This window comes from Molothrus aeneus, chromosome 13, assembly GCF_037042795.1.
Source record: "Molothrus aeneus isolate 106 chromosome 13, BPBGC_Maene_1.0, whole genome shotgun sequence".
In the NCBI taxonomy this organism is placed as follows: domain Eukaryota; kingdom Metazoa; phylum Chordata; class Aves; order Passeriformes; family Icteridae; genus Molothrus; species Molothrus aeneus.
The window spans coordinates 13,831,609-13,849,055 of NC_089658.1; the positions used below are offsets into that span (position 1 = coordinate 13,831,609).

General features: G+C 46.2%; 1 protein-coding gene across 1 annotated transcript in view; it reads right to left on the reverse strand.

The window, feature by feature from the left end:
- Positions 1-762: 762 nt before the first annotated feature.
- The window catches only part of AKAP13 (A-kinase anchoring protein 13), a 205,322-nt gene continuing 188,637 nt past the window's right edge, over positions 763-17,447 (reverse strand). Inside the window, exons 24-40 of the mRNA XM_066558526.1 lie at positions 16,971-17,083; positions 16,268-16,414; positions 15,464-15,714; positions 14,709-14,834; positions 14,486-14,603; positions 13,712-13,960; positions 11,469-11,545; positions 9,947-10,128; positions 9,783-9,865; positions 9,280-9,459; positions 8,377-8,541; positions 6,256-6,326; positions 5,701-5,745; positions 4,512-4,562; positions 3,751-4,200; positions 1,784-2,096; positions 763-944 (exon numbers count right to left, since the gene is read on the reverse strand). Of these exons, the coding sequence (XP_066414623.1) occupies positions 895-944; positions 1,784-2,096; positions 3,751-4,200; positions 4,512-4,562; positions 5,701-5,745; positions 6,256-6,326; positions 8,377-8,541; positions 9,280-9,459; positions 9,783-9,865; positions 9,947-10,128; positions 11,469-11,545; positions 13,712-13,960; positions 14,486-14,603; positions 14,709-14,834; positions 15,464-15,714; positions 16,268-16,414; positions 16,971-17,083 (2,671 nt within the window). The 3' untranslated portion in view covers positions 763-894. The remainder of the gene's footprint in view (positions 945-1,783; positions 2,097-3,750; positions 4,201-4,511; positions 4,563-5,700; positions 5,746-6,255; positions 6,327-8,376; positions 8,542-9,279; positions 9,460-9,782; positions 9,866-9,946; positions 10,129-11,468; positions 11,546-13,711; positions 13,961-14,485; positions 14,604-14,708; positions 14,835-15,463; positions 15,715-16,267; positions 16,415-16,970; positions 17,084-17,447) is intronic.

Genomic DNA, 17,447 nt, shown 5'->3' on the forward strand with positions numbered 1-17,447 from the left:
TTGAAGAGATTGTGTTGAAAATGTTGCTTACTGTTGTTTCCATTTGAACAGTCTGTTCTGGCTCCCTGGGATTGCCTTACCAGCCTACCAAATTCTCTTTTCTGCGCCATTTCAAATCTACCCAATAATGTTCTGCTCGACTCTAGAAACAGTTTGACATTTGATTCCTCTGTCCCACAGAAATCGTTCAGAATTATTTTAAATTTTAATTTTTATCCTCTGAGTTGCTGTTTCTGAATGCTGTTACTGCTTCCTGGTGTAATGTACCCTTCTGAAACCAAACATCCCCTGTCCCATGAGCACAAAAGGGGTGTGCAGGTCACTGTGTTACAGTCGGAGCAGTAAGGGCAAGATATTTAATATCTACACACTCCCTGAAAGTCCTCAGGTATCATCCATCCCCATGGGTGGACCTTGGCTGTAGGGACTGTAAGCATATCCCAGTGGATACATAGATACATATATGTACATATACAGTATATCTATATATGCCAGTGTGTACGCACCATTTGTAGAGTCCTAATCTTTTGCTAAACCCTTGATTTTGGTTCTTTTCCCCAGAAAAGGGGAATTTGAAGGCACAGACCCCTTAAGGCTATGTTCTCTCATCCTTTAGCAATAAGAAGAGACAGACAACATCTATCCCAATCCGTTTGACCCCAGGTTTGCACAGGGAGATAGATGGTCCTGTGTGCTGTGCAGGCACAGCCTCTGCAGGGAGAATTCACCTAAAACAACAGGAGAGAGGCCCTTATCCACCACTTAGCAGACTTCAGAACTTTTTTTTTTATTTAAAACCTCCAGATGCTCGTCCAGTGCAGGCACCAGCCGCGTGCTGTGTCACAGGCAGGGAGATGTCCATGGTGCCAATGCCACCACTGGAACAGTCCATGCTCAGCAGAAGATCTCCTCACCCTCTGCAGGTGCTTCTGACGAGTGAGAATCTGTAAAAACAGCATGTGGGAATCACTATGGGAACAGAGGGACACAGCAGGCAGAGCAGGGCTCCACGTGCACAGAAACCCCACTGTCTGCCAAATCCACCAGGCCCCTTAAAAGATGAACCTTAAAAGATGTTCAGTTCCCTGATGAGCTACCGTGAAATTACACCTTGTAATGGGTGAGATTTCCTGTGCACAAGGAGCTGGAAAACATCAGTGAGCTAGCATGAATGAAACTGGTCATCCGAGGGCATGTGATCAAATTTCATGTGGGTCAGAGGTTTGAGGTGCAGCTCTGAGTCCTAAGGGGATGCAAAACTATCAGGCCAAAAAAAAACCAAACCAAAAACCCTGTATGTTTTTGTTTCAGATCAAGAAACAAAACAAACCAGCTTGAGGGGAGAGGCCAGCAGAAGGCTTGTGGGTATCATTTCCACACTGCCACAGAGCTAACACAGACATCAGGAGCTCAAGAGCTGCAAGAGCCAGGAGCATCCCAGCAGCAGCTCCTTCTGAAAGCACTGACACTGAAGCAGAGTATTTTCTCCTTGAAGCAGAGAATCCAGCCCATGGAGGCTGCTCAGGATGGGATGGGATGGGAAGAAACAATGAGAAGAATGTGTGTCCCTCTGACAACCCCAGGGGCTGCAGAACAGGCAGAAACACCCACAGAAGATCATTTCAGGCTGAGAAATCCACTCAGCACAGCTGCTCTTCCCCATCCCTGTGTCACCATCCTCATTTCCAGCCAGATTCTGTGGCTTCCACAAGTTCACTGGCTGCAGGAAAACAGCCAGCTTACCAACCCTGAAAAAACACCTGTGAGCTCCCCTGACACTCACCAGACTGCTGGGAGCGATGTCCCCTGCCCTTTTTCTTCTTTTCCTTCTTCTCCTTTGGTTTGGCTAAACTGAAGAGGCGAGTAGGCATCTGGGTCTGTTCCTCAGCTGCCTTGTTAGTCTGGTTTGTTGTGCTAAGCAAATGGAAAGTGCTTTTCTCTTTGTGTGTCCTTGAAAGACTGTTCCTTTTGGGGGAGACAGACAGTTCTGCATCAAAGTGCCCTTGTTTAGGAAGGGAAGGGTTCTTCTGCATGGAGGATTCGTGAATGCTGGACTGGGAGGAGACTCTGGCAAGTTTCTCATGTAGGTTTGAAACCTAGGAAGGAAAAGGGTCTCATGAAAGAAGCTAGCAGAGAACATGGACAGAAAAGGGGTGTTCCAGACCACTCACAGGGGTGAACATCCAGCCCATTCACCAGGTAAAACAACCTTCCCATCCAGGCAAAGTAAAGAGAGAAAACCCCTCTCTGTTCAAGATGAAAATACGAGGCACGGAAAGAGTAACACTCCACTATCTTTTGCTCCTACATGCACTCTGCTATGTATCAACAAGCCAAGGGCAAATATTCTCTAAGATCTCAATAGCAAGACTCACCCTGCATCATTTGCACACACAGATGGTGGCAGGAGGCCAAGGAGCAGCGTGCCTCTCTGGGAAGGGAACGCCAGCACACGGCACAGCAGCCCCACGTGTCAAAGGAAGCCTTCCCAAGCAAAAGATGAAAGTAAAAGCATTTTTCCTGATTTTTTTTTCCTAACGGCTGTCTCAGGATGTAATTGAGCTTGCACATTCAAAGGGAAGATCAAAACAATCCCAACAAAGCTTGACTGAACACTCTATTAATAGCTCTGCAATGTCAGTCAGATACCTGCTTTGAGAAGGTGCTTCCTTCTCCTAAATCTCTTAGGCCTTGCAGGCATTTTACCTCTCAGCTTCTCCCACAGCACCCATGGCCCTTGTCTGCAAGTGCTTGGAGCTGGAACAGCTTCACTGGCTGCTTGGAAAACTTCTGGCTTGATCAGGAGCCAGGTGGGAGGGAGCAGGACCTCCTTTGGTGATGAGCTTTTCAGAGCTCACTGCTCAGCTCCACAATTAGGCCGTTCAGGTATCGAAAATCATTCCCATTCTGCAATCCAACATTTATAAACTAACTCTGCTATAGCTCTAAGCAAATTACAGTCAGAATTAGTGACTGACAAACTAACAAATGATCAACAGGCTTAAGGATTAAATTCAGTCTATGTTTTGCCAGCGGTGCTGGCTCTCCTCAGTCAGACTGCTGCACAGTTGTAAAGGAATAAACCTCAGCTTGCTGAAAATGCCCAAACCAGGACCTGTGTGTGAGTTTTCCTTTGTGCTTGTGAGCAGTCAGACACCAGAAGCCTCTTCCAGCAGAGCTGGGAACCTTTGCTGACTGAGCCACGACTGGACTGCAGGTGCTTGGTCGTTCAGGACAGGGGCAATGCCATCTTTTTGCTGGATATTGAGAATACTTTTGGGGATGGATGTCAGCATGTGAACTTGCCCTGCAATTATCAGCTTCACAAGTGGTTTTTGTGACAGCTGGAGACTGGAGGTTACCCACAACACTCAGGCTGTTTCTGTGAAGGACTGACTGCTCCCCAGAGCTCAGCTCCTGGGTGAAGGCCAACATCATGCAGTGTCAACCCCCTGGGACTGCCTGCCACCTCCTCTCTGCCATCCCTCAACACAGACAGGGAAGTGGGCAGAGCTCACTGGCCAGGCAGCCCCAATACACCATGAAGCACCAACAGTGGCAGTGCCTCAGCAGCTCCAGAGGTGCAAAACCAGCAGCGCTGCACATCACATGCAAGGGGAAGAGCCAGTTATAAATAGCAGTGCCCAGATGTCTGGCAGCTGTGAGGGGCACGCAGTTCACCCAGGAGCTGGCTGGGAGCTCCCTGCAGGGCTCAGCTTCCCAAGGAGCCTGGCTGTTGGCATCCTTTACCTGGTTGTGGTCGGGCTCCTGCCGCATCTGAGCAAATCTCTCCACGTCCTGCTTCAGCTGCACCTTCTCCCTCTCCAGCTGCTTCTGGGCGGCGCGCAGCCTCTCCAGGTCGAGCTGGTAGGCCGCCTTCTTCACCTGCAGCTCCTCCCGCTCCCGCTCCAGCTCCTGCCTCTGCCTCTGCAGCTGCTCCTCGCGCTGCGCCAGCTCGGCCTCGTGCTCCGCCAGCTCCTTCTCACGCACTTCCCACTCCTTCTCCCTCCTCCTCCTCTCCTCCTGGTGCTGCGTCTGCTGCTTCTTCAGGTTGGCCAGCTCCTGGCGCTGCTTCTCCAGGCTGCGCTGCTTCTCCTGCTCCAGCAGCGAGGTGGGCCGGGAGGAGCCTCGGCTCGGAGCCCTCTCGCTCAGAGCCAGCTTCTGGTCCTCGATGTAGGTGTCCTGCTGCAGCACCACGACCTGGCAGAGGGGACAGAGATCACTGCAGCACCCCATCCCATCCCTGAAAACCCCAGGGTGCTGTACTGAAGCCCTTCTGATCCCAGCCCAGCACTGCTGCCCGGTTACCAAAGCATGCTGGCAAAGCAGATCCCCCAGCAGCTTCCCAAATTCAGGCCAGCACTGGTTCCCTTAGGCAGCAGCTCATTCCCACAGCCTGCAAGCTGGCCGAGAAGTGTCCAGCCATGCAGGGCTGTGACACAAGGGGCAAAGCACAACAAGCAGCTCAGGCAAAGCAGTGTGTTGGGAGCAGGATGAAGGGCTAAGCCTACCTGCAAAGCAGTGAGCAGCTTATGGAGGCTGGTAATGGTTTGGAGGACCTGCTGCAAGAAAACAGAAGTGTTGCTGTTAGATCTCACTGGGTGCTGGGTACGTGGACAGCACCTTCTCCTGCTCTGTGTCCCACCAGTGGGTCTGACAAGATGCACAGCCATCCCTCTGCACCCTGCTTTTCCTCACTCTTCCCTTGCAATGACTGCATCAGCCCCCAGTACGCCAACAGATCCCTTGAACATCTCCCAGAAGTGCCTGGCATCACCTTCCTCCCTTCTTTAGCTGTCATTGCAGCAGGGGAAGGAACATCTGCAGAGGCACCTCCTGGCACAGAGCTCATGGGAAGTCCTAGGTTGTCTCTGCAAACCATTTTCCACATCATCTTGCTCAAGAACAAGGTGAATAATTGAGATGATGCCCAGAAGTCCACTTAAAAATTTCAGGAAAACAAAAAAAGCAATCTTTAAATAGATGTGGACTATTTGTACCCTTCTCCCCCAGCTGACCCATACAAGACCCACTGCCACCAGGCAGAAAAGCTGCACTAGAGCAGGCAACACAAGTGCAGAAGGTGTGTTCTTGGAAGCTTTCTGAAAACACAGAAATGCAAACACCTCATGCATCAATACAGAGCAAGCTACTTTGGAGGTATGCTCTATCCCTAAATTTAGCCTAGCTAAAAATTTCTCTGAATCTCTCATATCCTACAATTAATTTCAAGAAGAAAAAGGAGCACTTCAGTATTTGCAGTAGTGGAGTGATAGCCAGTATTAAGAGAACTGCTTCTCATTTTGTCATTAATGCTAATTGGGAGTTATGAATGTGTATCAAAGGGAGAATAGAAATCTAATTGCCCCAATTCACTGCACCTGCAACATAAAATTAAACTCTCTCTGTCTGCAGATGCACAATAAATACAGCCCTGTGCATCCTGGTGGTAATTAACCCTTGCTGCTTATAATCAGCACACATCATCTTGCTGGCAAGCAGATGACAATCAGTGAATTCTCTGTCTAAACACCCAAGGTTAAGCAAATAAATGACACAGTGGGTTCAGCTTAATATATTTAAAAGTCTAGATGTGCTTCAGCAAATTGAATGTGTTTTCTTCTACATTATCACCTATTGAGACAAATTCTCTAGCCACTTAAATGAAGGGAACAGCTGAGCAATGGAATCAATTCTTACCTCGTTATCCCTTTTCAGCATGAACATCAAATTAGCATTTCCACCCTATGACAAGATCACAAATTTAATATGAGGACAATGAAAAATCATAGCAAATGTCTTCTGAAGCTGAACTAATGACACATCCATTAAACACTCCCCTCCACCTTCCATTTTGGGAGAATTCATGCATGTTTTTAGGCCATTTAGAATCCTATAGAATAAAATGTTAATTAGGTATTATTTTGCAGTTATGTGATGGATCGATCCCCAGAAAGAAAAGGTGCAAGGTTGTAGCTGACCTTAGCATTTCAATAACAATGCAAAATTAAGCAAATGCTTTGGCTGACCTGCAGACAGGTGGTAGCTAACCTGTGCCATTAAGGAGTACAACTGATTTGCAGTGGTTTTCAAGTCAGTCGTTTTGCGTGCATATTTCACCTTTTATTTTATTTTATTTTTAAGTTATCAGGATGTATCTAATTGTCAATAAATTTTCAGGCATTTTTTTAAGGCTAGAGCTGTCACTCCTGAAATCTGAACTCAGTGGTGGCAGACACACAAATCAAGCCATACCTTCTTTAAAATGCTGTCTGACTCTGTTCTCCGGAGGTCCTGAGCATCATCGCCTTCATCTTTCGCTCCACCTAAAGGAAGAAGGCAGCATTGACATCAGTTATTCAACATTTTAAGGCAGAGATGAACTTGCTAAAGTCTGAGGAATTTAATACAGGAAACTCACGTGTTCCACAAAAGCGGACACAGAGCTCTTGACATTTTAACTAAATGAATTTGAGCCCTAAATATACAGAACACGTCAGCACTACCAGCAAAAGTGGATGTGAATTTAGATTAGGGTTGACTTTGGTTTCAGAGAACGTGCTGATAAATTCAGCTATTAGCTGGTGCTCTGTCTAGCCCCTGCACTGCTGTCTACTACCACAGAATACTTGCTGAGAAGACATGAGGCAGCATAAGAGCAGATGGAGGATGATAACAGAATCATATCAGGGTATATTATTGCAGGTATAGTTTCAATGCCTCTCTTGTGCAAGTTAATTTACATCTGGGTCAGATACTGCTGTGCAACACCCTGTGTAATTCTATGCTAACAATTTATCATTAACCTTAGCTATCAGATACCTGGATCTTCAAAGGGACACTGGGCTTCTCTTTCTAACTTCCCCCTGGATGGCTCATATCAGTGCTCCTGAGCAAGACTGAGCTGACCTGTGGGGACACGAGGGCTCTGACCCTCCCCCTTTGCTGCCTTTCTGCTCAAAAGGAGTCACACAGACCTTCCATCCTCTAGCTCTTGCCAAGACTACTGTACTCCTGTTGCCAGCTGAGATGCACCCCATGGGGAAAACCCACACCTGCAGCGGCGACTTTCCTTCTGCCACTCTTAAAGACTTTACACAAACCTGAATCTGCAGCAGTGTGAAGGACACCACAGCTGGTGGAAAGGCCCTCTCCTCCCCCCGCCCCCAAGGCTGGCTCTGCTGTTAGAGGCTGACCCTCAAGTCCTCCTAACAGACCTGCTCTCCTGCGCCACGTCCTGGGACCTTCCACCTCTCTGCAGGAGGAAACTCCTCCCTTCTGCTTTGCTGGAGGGGAGAACGAAGGGGAGTCAGGTTATAAGCCTTGCCCGAGGTTTCACAGGTTGTGAACAGAAGAACTGGAGAGAATGCCAGGTTTCATACCTCCTGGGCAGAACAAATAGGCCCTGCATTCTTTTCCCAAAATCTCCCAAGACCCTACAACTACTGAATTAGAATCAGAGGGTATTTCTACAGAAAACTTAGACTTTGGGCAACAGCTCGAGGTTGTCCCATTCATCGTTGCAACAGAGAGAGGCACAGCCCTCGACAAACCCCTCCAGTGTGAGTATTTTGTCATCATGATGACAAGGCCTTTGGGGCTCTCCAGGAGAGCTGGGAAAGCCTCTACATAGTTCTCATGTCTGACTGTCTGGAGCTAACACTGCTCCTTTAATGCAGGAGGTCAGACGAGGTCCAACGATGCCAGTGCTGAGACAGACACTAGCACAGCAAAACTGGTTGTATTGGGAGTGTGACTAAGACCACAGAGAAAGGAATTTGAGGACAGGGAAGTTTCTGATGACTAGAGCAAAGAAAGAGGGCATTGGGAAGCAGCCAAGTATGCAGCTGAAATAAGTAGTCACGCATTTCTTTGGGAGAGACTTAATTGGAGGAATAATACATGCAGACGTAGGTGGAACATAAATGCACAGAGAGCAGAGACGGGGAGAAGGTGTTTGATTCAGCAATATGCACATCCATTTGTAAATGCAACAGCATCAGGTTCCTGCTGGGAAGAAAAGTGAAGAACAAAGAACAGACCTGTAGACATTACAATAATAACATGAAGAAACTAATTTATTGAGAAGCCAAATGCTTTCATGTGGCACATAAGTAAAATAGCAAGTATTACTTAGAGAGAGCACAGAGAGGAGTGAAGAGTTCAGATGTTTAACTCTTGTATAGCCACAGGTTCTCAGCTACCATCAATCCACCTGTACATAAGCTTTTTTTCCTAATCTGTGATTTAATCTGTCACCTATTGTTGGAGAGGAGTTGTGAAACCCAAACCACCAGCTGAAGTCCTTCTGAAGCAAGAGGATACGATGACGTGTGTTATTAACAAATTCCGATGAGCACACACAGAACTACTCACCCTTGGAGGCGTTCATCTGATGACTGTCAAATCCTCCAAAAGTTTCTGCCCTTCTAGGGAGTGAGATGGGGCCAACTCCTCCCTCCTGATCCATGGCAGTGCTGCTGACCTGCTGTCCAAGGGCAGTGCCCAGGCTCCTGTTCACCAGGTGTTGCAGCAGTTCAACTGATAAAAAGCAGCAAAGTCTTTGTTAAAGCCCACCTCAGGTTTCTGAGCTATTTTCATCCCCGCCTGAGCTCAGGTCAGAAATTATTTGGTGTACAAAGAATCTAGGTTTCTGTGACAATGACGTGAACAGTACACACTGCCCCTGCAAAAACTCACTCTGTCTGACCACTAACTCCAACTCTTGGAGCTCTGCAAAAAGCTTACACCTCCCTCTCTTCCTTCAGGCAACCTCAATGTTCTCTGACAACAGCACTTAATAATTTTAGCCTCTCCAAAGATCATACTGGAAAGTAGCCTGAGTTTCCACCTACCCTTGCCTTTGTCAACAGAACTGCTTGTCCCTTGCAGGCACCACAAGCTCCTGCTGGAACCGAAGCCCCACCCTCACATCTTGCTGAGACTGAAGAACAGCAAAAGCCTGGATGGTCCAAATTTCAGCCAAGGATAAATCCCATGCTGTTCCTGACCCCAAAGAAGGTTCAATGCATGGTTTTCTTTGTGCTGACTTTCCTGCCTTCTTTCAACACCCCCACAATACCTGCTTCCTTTCCTGATCCTCATGATCTGTCCCTGAGACAATACCAGGAGGAACAGTTTCTCCTTATCTTGTTATTCTGACAAAGAGAAGATGTCCCCTGCAAAACTGGTGCTTGAGAAATGATGCCTTCACTGATTACTATATAGTAACCAATTATAGTTGGTTACTATAATTTACATGTCACATGACTGGCTCACCTTCATTTATTGCTGATTTCATGATTTCCTCTCCTTTTGGAGCCTCTTCTGTGTTGGCTCTGAAGAGCAGCCTGGAGCCTGATGTCTCCTCCTGCACAGAACTGTCTGCCATGTCCTGGAAGATCTTCGTCTTCTCCTCCAGCAAGAGCAGGATCTGTTTATCCTTCTGCTGAAGTTGTTCTGTGGGGGTGAACAGAAAACAGGGATGAAGACAAAATAAAAGCTTTGGCAAGGAAACCTGAGCTATTCCTGAGATATTGGCCCCATCTAGTGGAGCATGACAAAATGTGCTGGGCTTGGCAGCACAACAGTGCCCTGGGCAATCTGGCACAGCAGGCTCGGAAAATAAATAATGCAAGGAAGGCAATCTGCAAACCAGGACTGCAGTTATTTGCTGGATGCAGGACTGAAAAAAGTCACACTTCGACCACAAAACCCAATCCAAAGAACTCCCATACACTTTTCTACAGGGGCTCCCCAGCTCTGTTCCAGGCAGATTTTACCTTTCAGCCCTCTCACTTTCGCATCGGACAACTTCTTTTCAACCTCAGACTCACAAGGGACTCCTTCATCTTCATCTCTATCCCTGGACAGGAGACACGGCTCAATTACTACAGGAACACACCCAGTGCACCCCCTGCCCCACAAGAAGAGCTGAGTGCCTTACATGGTGTGCATTGTGTCCTGAATGATCTGTATCCAGCCGTTGCGCTCTTCTTTGGAGCTGGCATGGACTTCCACCATCTCGGGATCCTTTCCAACCATGCTGATCAGGAACAAACCCTTCTCTTCATGGGCCACTTCTCGTACAATCAGCTTCTTCAGAGAGATCACAGTGGATTTCTGGTCCTTCAGATGGAAAGAAATGGGTGAGGAGGGGGACCAGAGCTTGCTCCCAGATTCAAACTAGCATTGAAAAGGTCTCAATAAACCATAGTGCTACATCTCTCAGGTTTGTAAACATTTTCTGAACATATTGGTTAATTAAAAAAAACCAAAATCATTTAAATGGGGTCAAACAAAAGGGATGGGTTTGCTTTCCTCCAACAGTTATGTAGGAAAAGCAATTTTACCTCACTCCATTTCAAGAAAGAATTAATTTTAAATTGAATTTGTGGTTTTGTAAACTGTACCATATTTTGCTCTGATCTCATTCTCTACTGACCACACTCTTCCTGTCATTAATATCACAGCTTCTTACACTTGGTGCAACTTGCTAACCTGCTTACACACAGTGTCTTCACCATCTCTCTCCAGAATAAAGCCTTGTTCCCAAATCCCACAAAACCTCTGCTGTTCTCAGACACTCACAGCTGACTGCTGTGTCAGAACCCATGTGTGAGGTGATGTTCACCGTGTGCTAGGTGTCTCTGTGTCATCAGTCTGCTGGGTTACAGTGTCCCCAGGCTGCTGTGTCACCTGCACAGGAGCTAGCCCCTTTGTGCATTGTACCACATGCTGCAGCTGGGGTGATCTGGTTCACTGGCAGTGCCTGTATGCAAATCAGCTTCCCCTGTGTAGGGCACTGAGCCCGTGCAGAGGGTTGGTGGAACTGGAATAACAAATTATCAGCTTTCAAAATGCTCAGAGTGGAAAGGTCACAAGGTTTATCCAGTCTAGACCATGCCTGGAAGGTACAGCCCAGCAGACTCCATCAGGCACCAGGTTTTCTTTATCAGGTCAATGTGCCCAGCCCTTTTTGGGGGCTTGCCCTCAAGCCTAATGTTTTTGCTCCTGCACATTACAAATGTATTTCTCTGACATTTATTTTCAAGCTGTTCTGTTGAATTTACTGCCCTGGCATTTCACCTCACTGCCCCCTGCAGCAGCTCACAGTGCATTTGGACATTTCCTTCAGCTGAGGTTCATTTTTGCAAAGTTTGCATCCCCTCACCCCCTCCCAGCCCAGTCACTACTCCAGTGTGCACAAACTGCAAAGCACAAGTGTTTCCAGTGACAGTCAGGTTTTCAAGGCCAATTATCAGCTGTGCCAAGGCACTGCAGGAAGGGGAGGTGGGGCATGAAGACATGTTTTCCCATCAAAAAGAATGGAGTCTGCTCAGCAAACAAAAATGTTCTGAGCAAGAAAATTAAGTTGTTTAGCAGGCAACTGCTGGCTTTGCTGCACAATACAACATCAGGGGTCTCTCACATAGGAAAGTAAGGAGGAAAAAAGGTTGAACCCTTACCAGTGAGGCGAAGACATATTTCTGGTCCTTCTCCTGAAGGAACACGAGCATGTCAGAGAGGAGAACAGCCTGGACTTCTGCAAAAGGAGAAGCACACCACTGCAGTATAACCACACAACTCACCCCAGATTTCTTGCAATAACACCAGTGCTGGGGAGCAGCAGGGCTGGTTCTGCAAATCCTGAAAGCAAGATCAACCTCCCAGCTGGCAGGAGGAGCAAGGGCAGTTCCTGGAGATGCCAGATCAGGGTAGCTCTGAACCAGCTTTGCATGAAGCAGGACACATCAGCACCTGGGCATCCTGCAGGATTTGCTCTCACCCACGGGAGCAGGGGTGCTCCTCTCCAGCCACATGCTCACTACCAGTTAAGACATGGGCATAACAGTGAAAGCCAGAAACATTCATTCAATAGAAGCTCTGTTTTCTCAAACAATCAATATTTCAGCCCTCAAGCAAAATATCTGCACAGGAAGTTTTGGATTTTATGGTTCTCTTGATGAGTGGTTTGCAGGGTGTAAATTATCGTGCAATAACAACATTTGTCAGCTGCAGTTTCTTTCCCAGGAAATACTGACTTCAGGAGCCACCAGTAATTCTGCTCTCAGACAAACACAGCTCTGAGGGGAGCCTGCATGAGACACAGGACCTGGCTTTCTTTCACGGGAGAAGGAAACACAGCCTCAAGCCAACAGAGGATTTTAAATCAGCCTTTTCCCAGAGTACACGTAGAGCCTTCCAAGTCTCCTAATAACATATCATAAAGCTGCACAGCAACTACCAAGTGTAATGCCCCACCCAGACCCCTCAGTACAAAGAGGTTTTGTGTAATGTACTTGGGAAATCTTGTGATAGAAAGGAAGCAAACCAGAAACTTAAATCATCCCATGGGTAAATCCTTCCAGTCTGTTTTGGGAAGACAGAATCCATTCCAGATAAAAGAACCACCAAACTTTAAGCAAAGCTGCAAAATGAAATCCAGGCTCTGGGAGGTTTGCAGAAGGCGGCATTTGACTGCCTTTTTCTCTGTTCCATGCACTTTGCAAGAGTGGAAATGCTAAAACCCTTAAACAAAAGTTCCTCCTATAATTTTTGGTGCTCCATTTCAAATACCACAAAATAACCTGAATATATGAACAATTTACTCTCTCCCTGGGTCTGCAGCCTGCCTGCAGGACCTACCTTGCCTGGGAGTCTGCACTAAAGACATGTTTGTGCATTTCTATGACTAAGAAATGCAAATGGAGCCTGTGCTTATCGCAATTTCACAACAGCAGCAGAACTTGCTTCATCCACCATCTGAAGGCAGTAGCAGTCTTGGGTGCCTAGAAATCATCTGTAAACTTCCTGCTTCCAAAACCTCAAAATAAATCATACCCCATACGGAATTCCATGTTATCACCACCTCCCTGCACAGCACGGCATCAGGCTCCCAGGCCCCATTCATGCCCACAGACCATAATTTAATCAGCTAATGCTGCAGGGAGGAAGGGAAGCCCAGCCTTCCTGCCAAGCCTGAGGCACAGCCCTGTCTGCTCTTACTGCTACCGTGGTCCCAGCTGAAAGTTTCCTTGGGAGATTTAGCTTTTAGCTCACTAGAGAACTTCAGTGCACAGCACCTTAAAAAAACTACTTCCACCTGATAACAAACAAAAAGCAACTCAAGAAAACACTGACCCAACAAGAGGGAGCTGCAGGGACACCAGAGCCTCTCCTGAACAGTTTGTGTCAATAGTTTACGAGGTTCAAGAGCAACAAATACCTGGGACACCTCCCTGGATCCCAGTGAAACTGGGATGGTACTGCTGCAGATGTGCCACAGCCCTTGGAGGGAAGGAAAGGCCTGGAAAGTTGAGGCTGGGTTCTACATTTAGCCAGCACAACTCCTGGAACCGTGGCACAGGCATGGAGATCTGACTCCATGCTCTGGGCAACTGCAGCCCCATCGTGTCCTCCTGCCCAAAGCATCCCTCAGCAAGTCAGTGACACACTGAGGTGTCACTGCCACCCGAGCCCTCAGCAGACATGCAGTCACCATGAGGAAAAGCAGCTCTCTATCACCTCAGAACCCACACAAGTAATTGGAAATGCAATGGGGAGTGGGGGTACAGCAGGGGAAAGCTGGTGTCACAATCTATCAAAGCAAAAGAACACATCAAGGGTGGAGGCACCGATCTGAGCACTAATCCTACACCCAGAGAAGGTGAGCTGCATCCTTTCTCAGCAAAAGGCAGGAGAGCCTTACCTTTTAATCGGCCTGCTGAGTTTTTTAGTGAAACAGGCCCATCTCGGATGAGTTTCCGATGCGTCAAGTCCTCTCTTGCAAACATCTGGCCACTCTTCATCCTCATGATGGACTTGCTGTCTGTCCGGTTGTAAATCTCCCCAAGACGCATTTTCTTTTCATACTTGCTGACTTTGCTGTTGACTGCAGCAATCACATCTTTAACAAGGTTTAATGACTGAGTCAAGTCTTCATGCTCCGCTTCATTTTCTTTCAAAAAGAAACAGAAACATCTCGATTTGACTTTGTGCAATCTAACTTCCCACTTTTACTTCCTTCCTTCCTCTTCTCCCAAGTTCCCACATTATAACTTTTTAATACTTAAATGAGACATTTTTATGAGACATTTTTCTGCCTTAAAGAGAGCTTCACAAAACCCTTTACATATACATGGTTGAGACTGGAGAATATTCCAATACACTTTGCATATAAGACAGTAGAGATGAAATGCACAAATTAACTACATATTTTAGCCAATACCAAAAAAAACAAGCTAGGAGACTTTGGAGTCTAGGCATGTTGCTCCATAACTAGCTACAGACAGTCTTCTAACAACTAAATCAAGGTACCTAAACAACTAATCCTAAGTGGAAGTACTGAATTTAGTAATCTCTTTGCAGTGATGTGAGACAACGACTGGATTAGCTGGTAAAAAAATCTGCTTCAGCTGTAAAGGATCAAAACTTCACACTGGACAAACAAATATGAGCTTAGAATAAAGGAGCTGGTCCCTACCTTTGGTGTACTGCAGTATCCTTTGCAAAAGGACTGGGTACTTTGTAATTCTCTGTGTTACCAACAAGATACATTCAGGAATCCCAAGACGCCTCACTAGGGAGCTGCTCATTTTTTTCTAAGGAGCAAAGAAGAAAATTTCAGTTCTGCAGCAAAACGCTCCCCCAGAGTGCAGAAAGGACACATCTTTTCCATTGGGTACATCTGTCCTTCCAGGTCCTACCTTGATAAATGCCTGAAAGCGCTTTTCCTTTGTGTAAAGATCTTTGAAGTAATTGACGGCCTCGTTGTGGTGCCCGCAGAATTTGCCGTACGTTTTCTTCATTCGCTCAGCGTTCTCCCCAGAGAACTGCAAAGAAAGGGACACACAGCTCCAGCCTGCACTCAGCTCCTGGGGTGACATCCCAGCAGTGCCTGCCAGGCTCTCAGAAGAACTTGATGAAATCAAATTAGTCCAAAGCATGCTCGACCATGCAAGGAGATCTCTAGAGAGTAAAGAGCTGCACTGGGGACTTCACTGAGCTCACACCCACGGCAAAATTTGCCAACTCCACTCCCATGGCTTAAAAGCTAACGACAAAAAGAGTCAAAACAAGACAAAAAGAAGATAGAAACCGTGGATAAAGAAAAGTAAAATGATCCACTCTGAGTTAAACACCAGGTCAGTAATGCAGCCAAGAGACATACTGGGCATATTTAGCTGTGAGCTCCTGTCTACACTCCAGTCTGTGGTCAAACTGTTTTGTGCCTGTCAGTGAACGCTTCTCTTTCCCACAAAATGAACTAAATTAATTTTCAACAGTGGACCTTCCTCTCAAAGAACATAAAGTGCTTCAAAAAGCAGAGAAAAGATTTTTATGTGTGAAGAGTAAAGGTGCCACCAGCTATGCTTATCTGACAGGCACAAACAGGAGGGAAGGAAAAAGCATCTGGCTTCCAGTTGTGCTCTCAGAACTGCAAACATTTTCCAGCACTTACTTGATTCACTAGGATGTCACCTATCCTCCTGATAACAAAGTTCTTTTCACTTTTGTCTGCCAGTGACTCCTTCTTCCTTTCCAGAATCCGCTGGAAAAACTGACTGTGGATGTGCAGCAAGTTTTCCAGGCAGGGAAAGAGCTTGTCCACGGCTTGCTGATCGTATTGCAGTTCCTTCAACATGCCTGCACTGTACACATCGTTCATGATCTTCAGGGTGCGGACGTGGTGCATTTCTGTCTGCATCAGTTCTGCATGGGATGAGGACAAGAGTTCATGGGTTAGAGCACAAGGAAAAGCTGCCATTAGAAAGCTTTGCCATAACTGGGCTCCTCTAAGTGGTTTCAAAAAAATTTCATGTCAGGAATTGTAACATCAGTCAAGAGTTTCATATGTGAGAGAAACAGGGGGGAAGAGGCATCCCAGCAGAGAGCTTTGGATGTTGCTGCTGGGGTCTCAACCTTCAGCCCTGGTATCTTCTCCTTCCTAACACCTCACTGCCAGCCTCCACACATCCATCCCCCTTTTGCCATACAGGATGGCTCCTGAATCCCTCAGGAAAAGACTTCGTAGTTAGCTGCTTGTGGTGGAACCCAGTTTGAAAGTCATCAGCAGACAAATGAGGAGAGGCAATTCCTGGGGGTTTTGATGGCTTCTGGATATGTGAAATGCAGAAAGACAGCTTTCACAGAATACATTACATTTCTAGGAACTTCAAGAATTAAAGTTTGGCTTTTGAGGAAACCAAATCAATGTTCCTATCAAGGAGCTGTTTACAGTGAGTGAAAAGTGAAGATGTCTCACCATAAATCACATCTTGCCGCTTGACAACATCTTTGTATTGCTGCTGTAGGAACTTGCTGTCCACTACTTGGCTCCAGGACTCTGCCTCCAGCTGCTTGGAATCTAATTCCAGGTCTCCCATGAGCTGTCCTTCATTCATGTCTGCACCTTCACAAAGCAATAAAAGTGCCATTAAGATGTGGGTAATTTGTCCCATTTGAGATTCCTGTCTAATTATTCAGGTTTAGGCTTCGTCAGTCACACCACAGACATCACACACATTCTCCTTTACGGACACAAATGATCACATACCACATAAAGAGTAGTTATGAAAAACATTTTAAAAGTTATTTCCTAGTTTCCTGTTCACTGTTTTCACATGGACCAAATTCTAGCTCAGATAATGTATTCCTAATCTGCCATGAAACGACATTGCAGTTAAATAAAAAACCACAACAGAAGAGGAAATGTTTGTCCCTAAGCTAAATTCCAAATAACTCAACTGTAACTGAAACCTTCTAAATGTTTTTCTGTAATTCAATGAGCTAAAGAAATTACTATGTGGGGTTTTGTTTTAGTTTATCATACTAATATTCTGAGATTAAAATAAATGCACTTTAATTGTCCATTATAAAAGAAGACAATTGCTGAAAATGGATTTTCTATTTCTGGAAAGCAGCACTGAGACCTTCCTTCTCCTATAAATGCCATGGAGATCTCTTACCTTCATCAACCAGCGACTCCATGGATTCATTAACCCGGCTGATTTTATGTAAAGAGTCTGTTGACTGCGACAGGAATTTCCAAGTGTGTATTAAGCTGTCATCGTTCCCAACTCTGCAGAAAAACAGAACACACAATATTGTTTATGACAAAAACCCAGCCAAATGTACTTTCAGATAAGCAGAATAAATGCATTTAAAATATGAATTGAAAAACAAAGCCAGCACTGCATGGTTATGTACAGAAATGTGCTTTTATGTGTTGTTTACTAACTACCCACTGGAGTTTGAGAAGCTGTAAGTGCTACAGTTGTGAGTGACGGTACTTTCCATAAAGAACCACTCCTGAGCTTTCATAGTTTGGACAACTCCATTCCAGTCACGTCCCATCCTCATTGCCCTTGGAGCAAACAGTGCAAAAAAACACCACACCAAAGGCTCTACAAGAATCCTTATCACTAGCCCTGGGAAAGATCAGA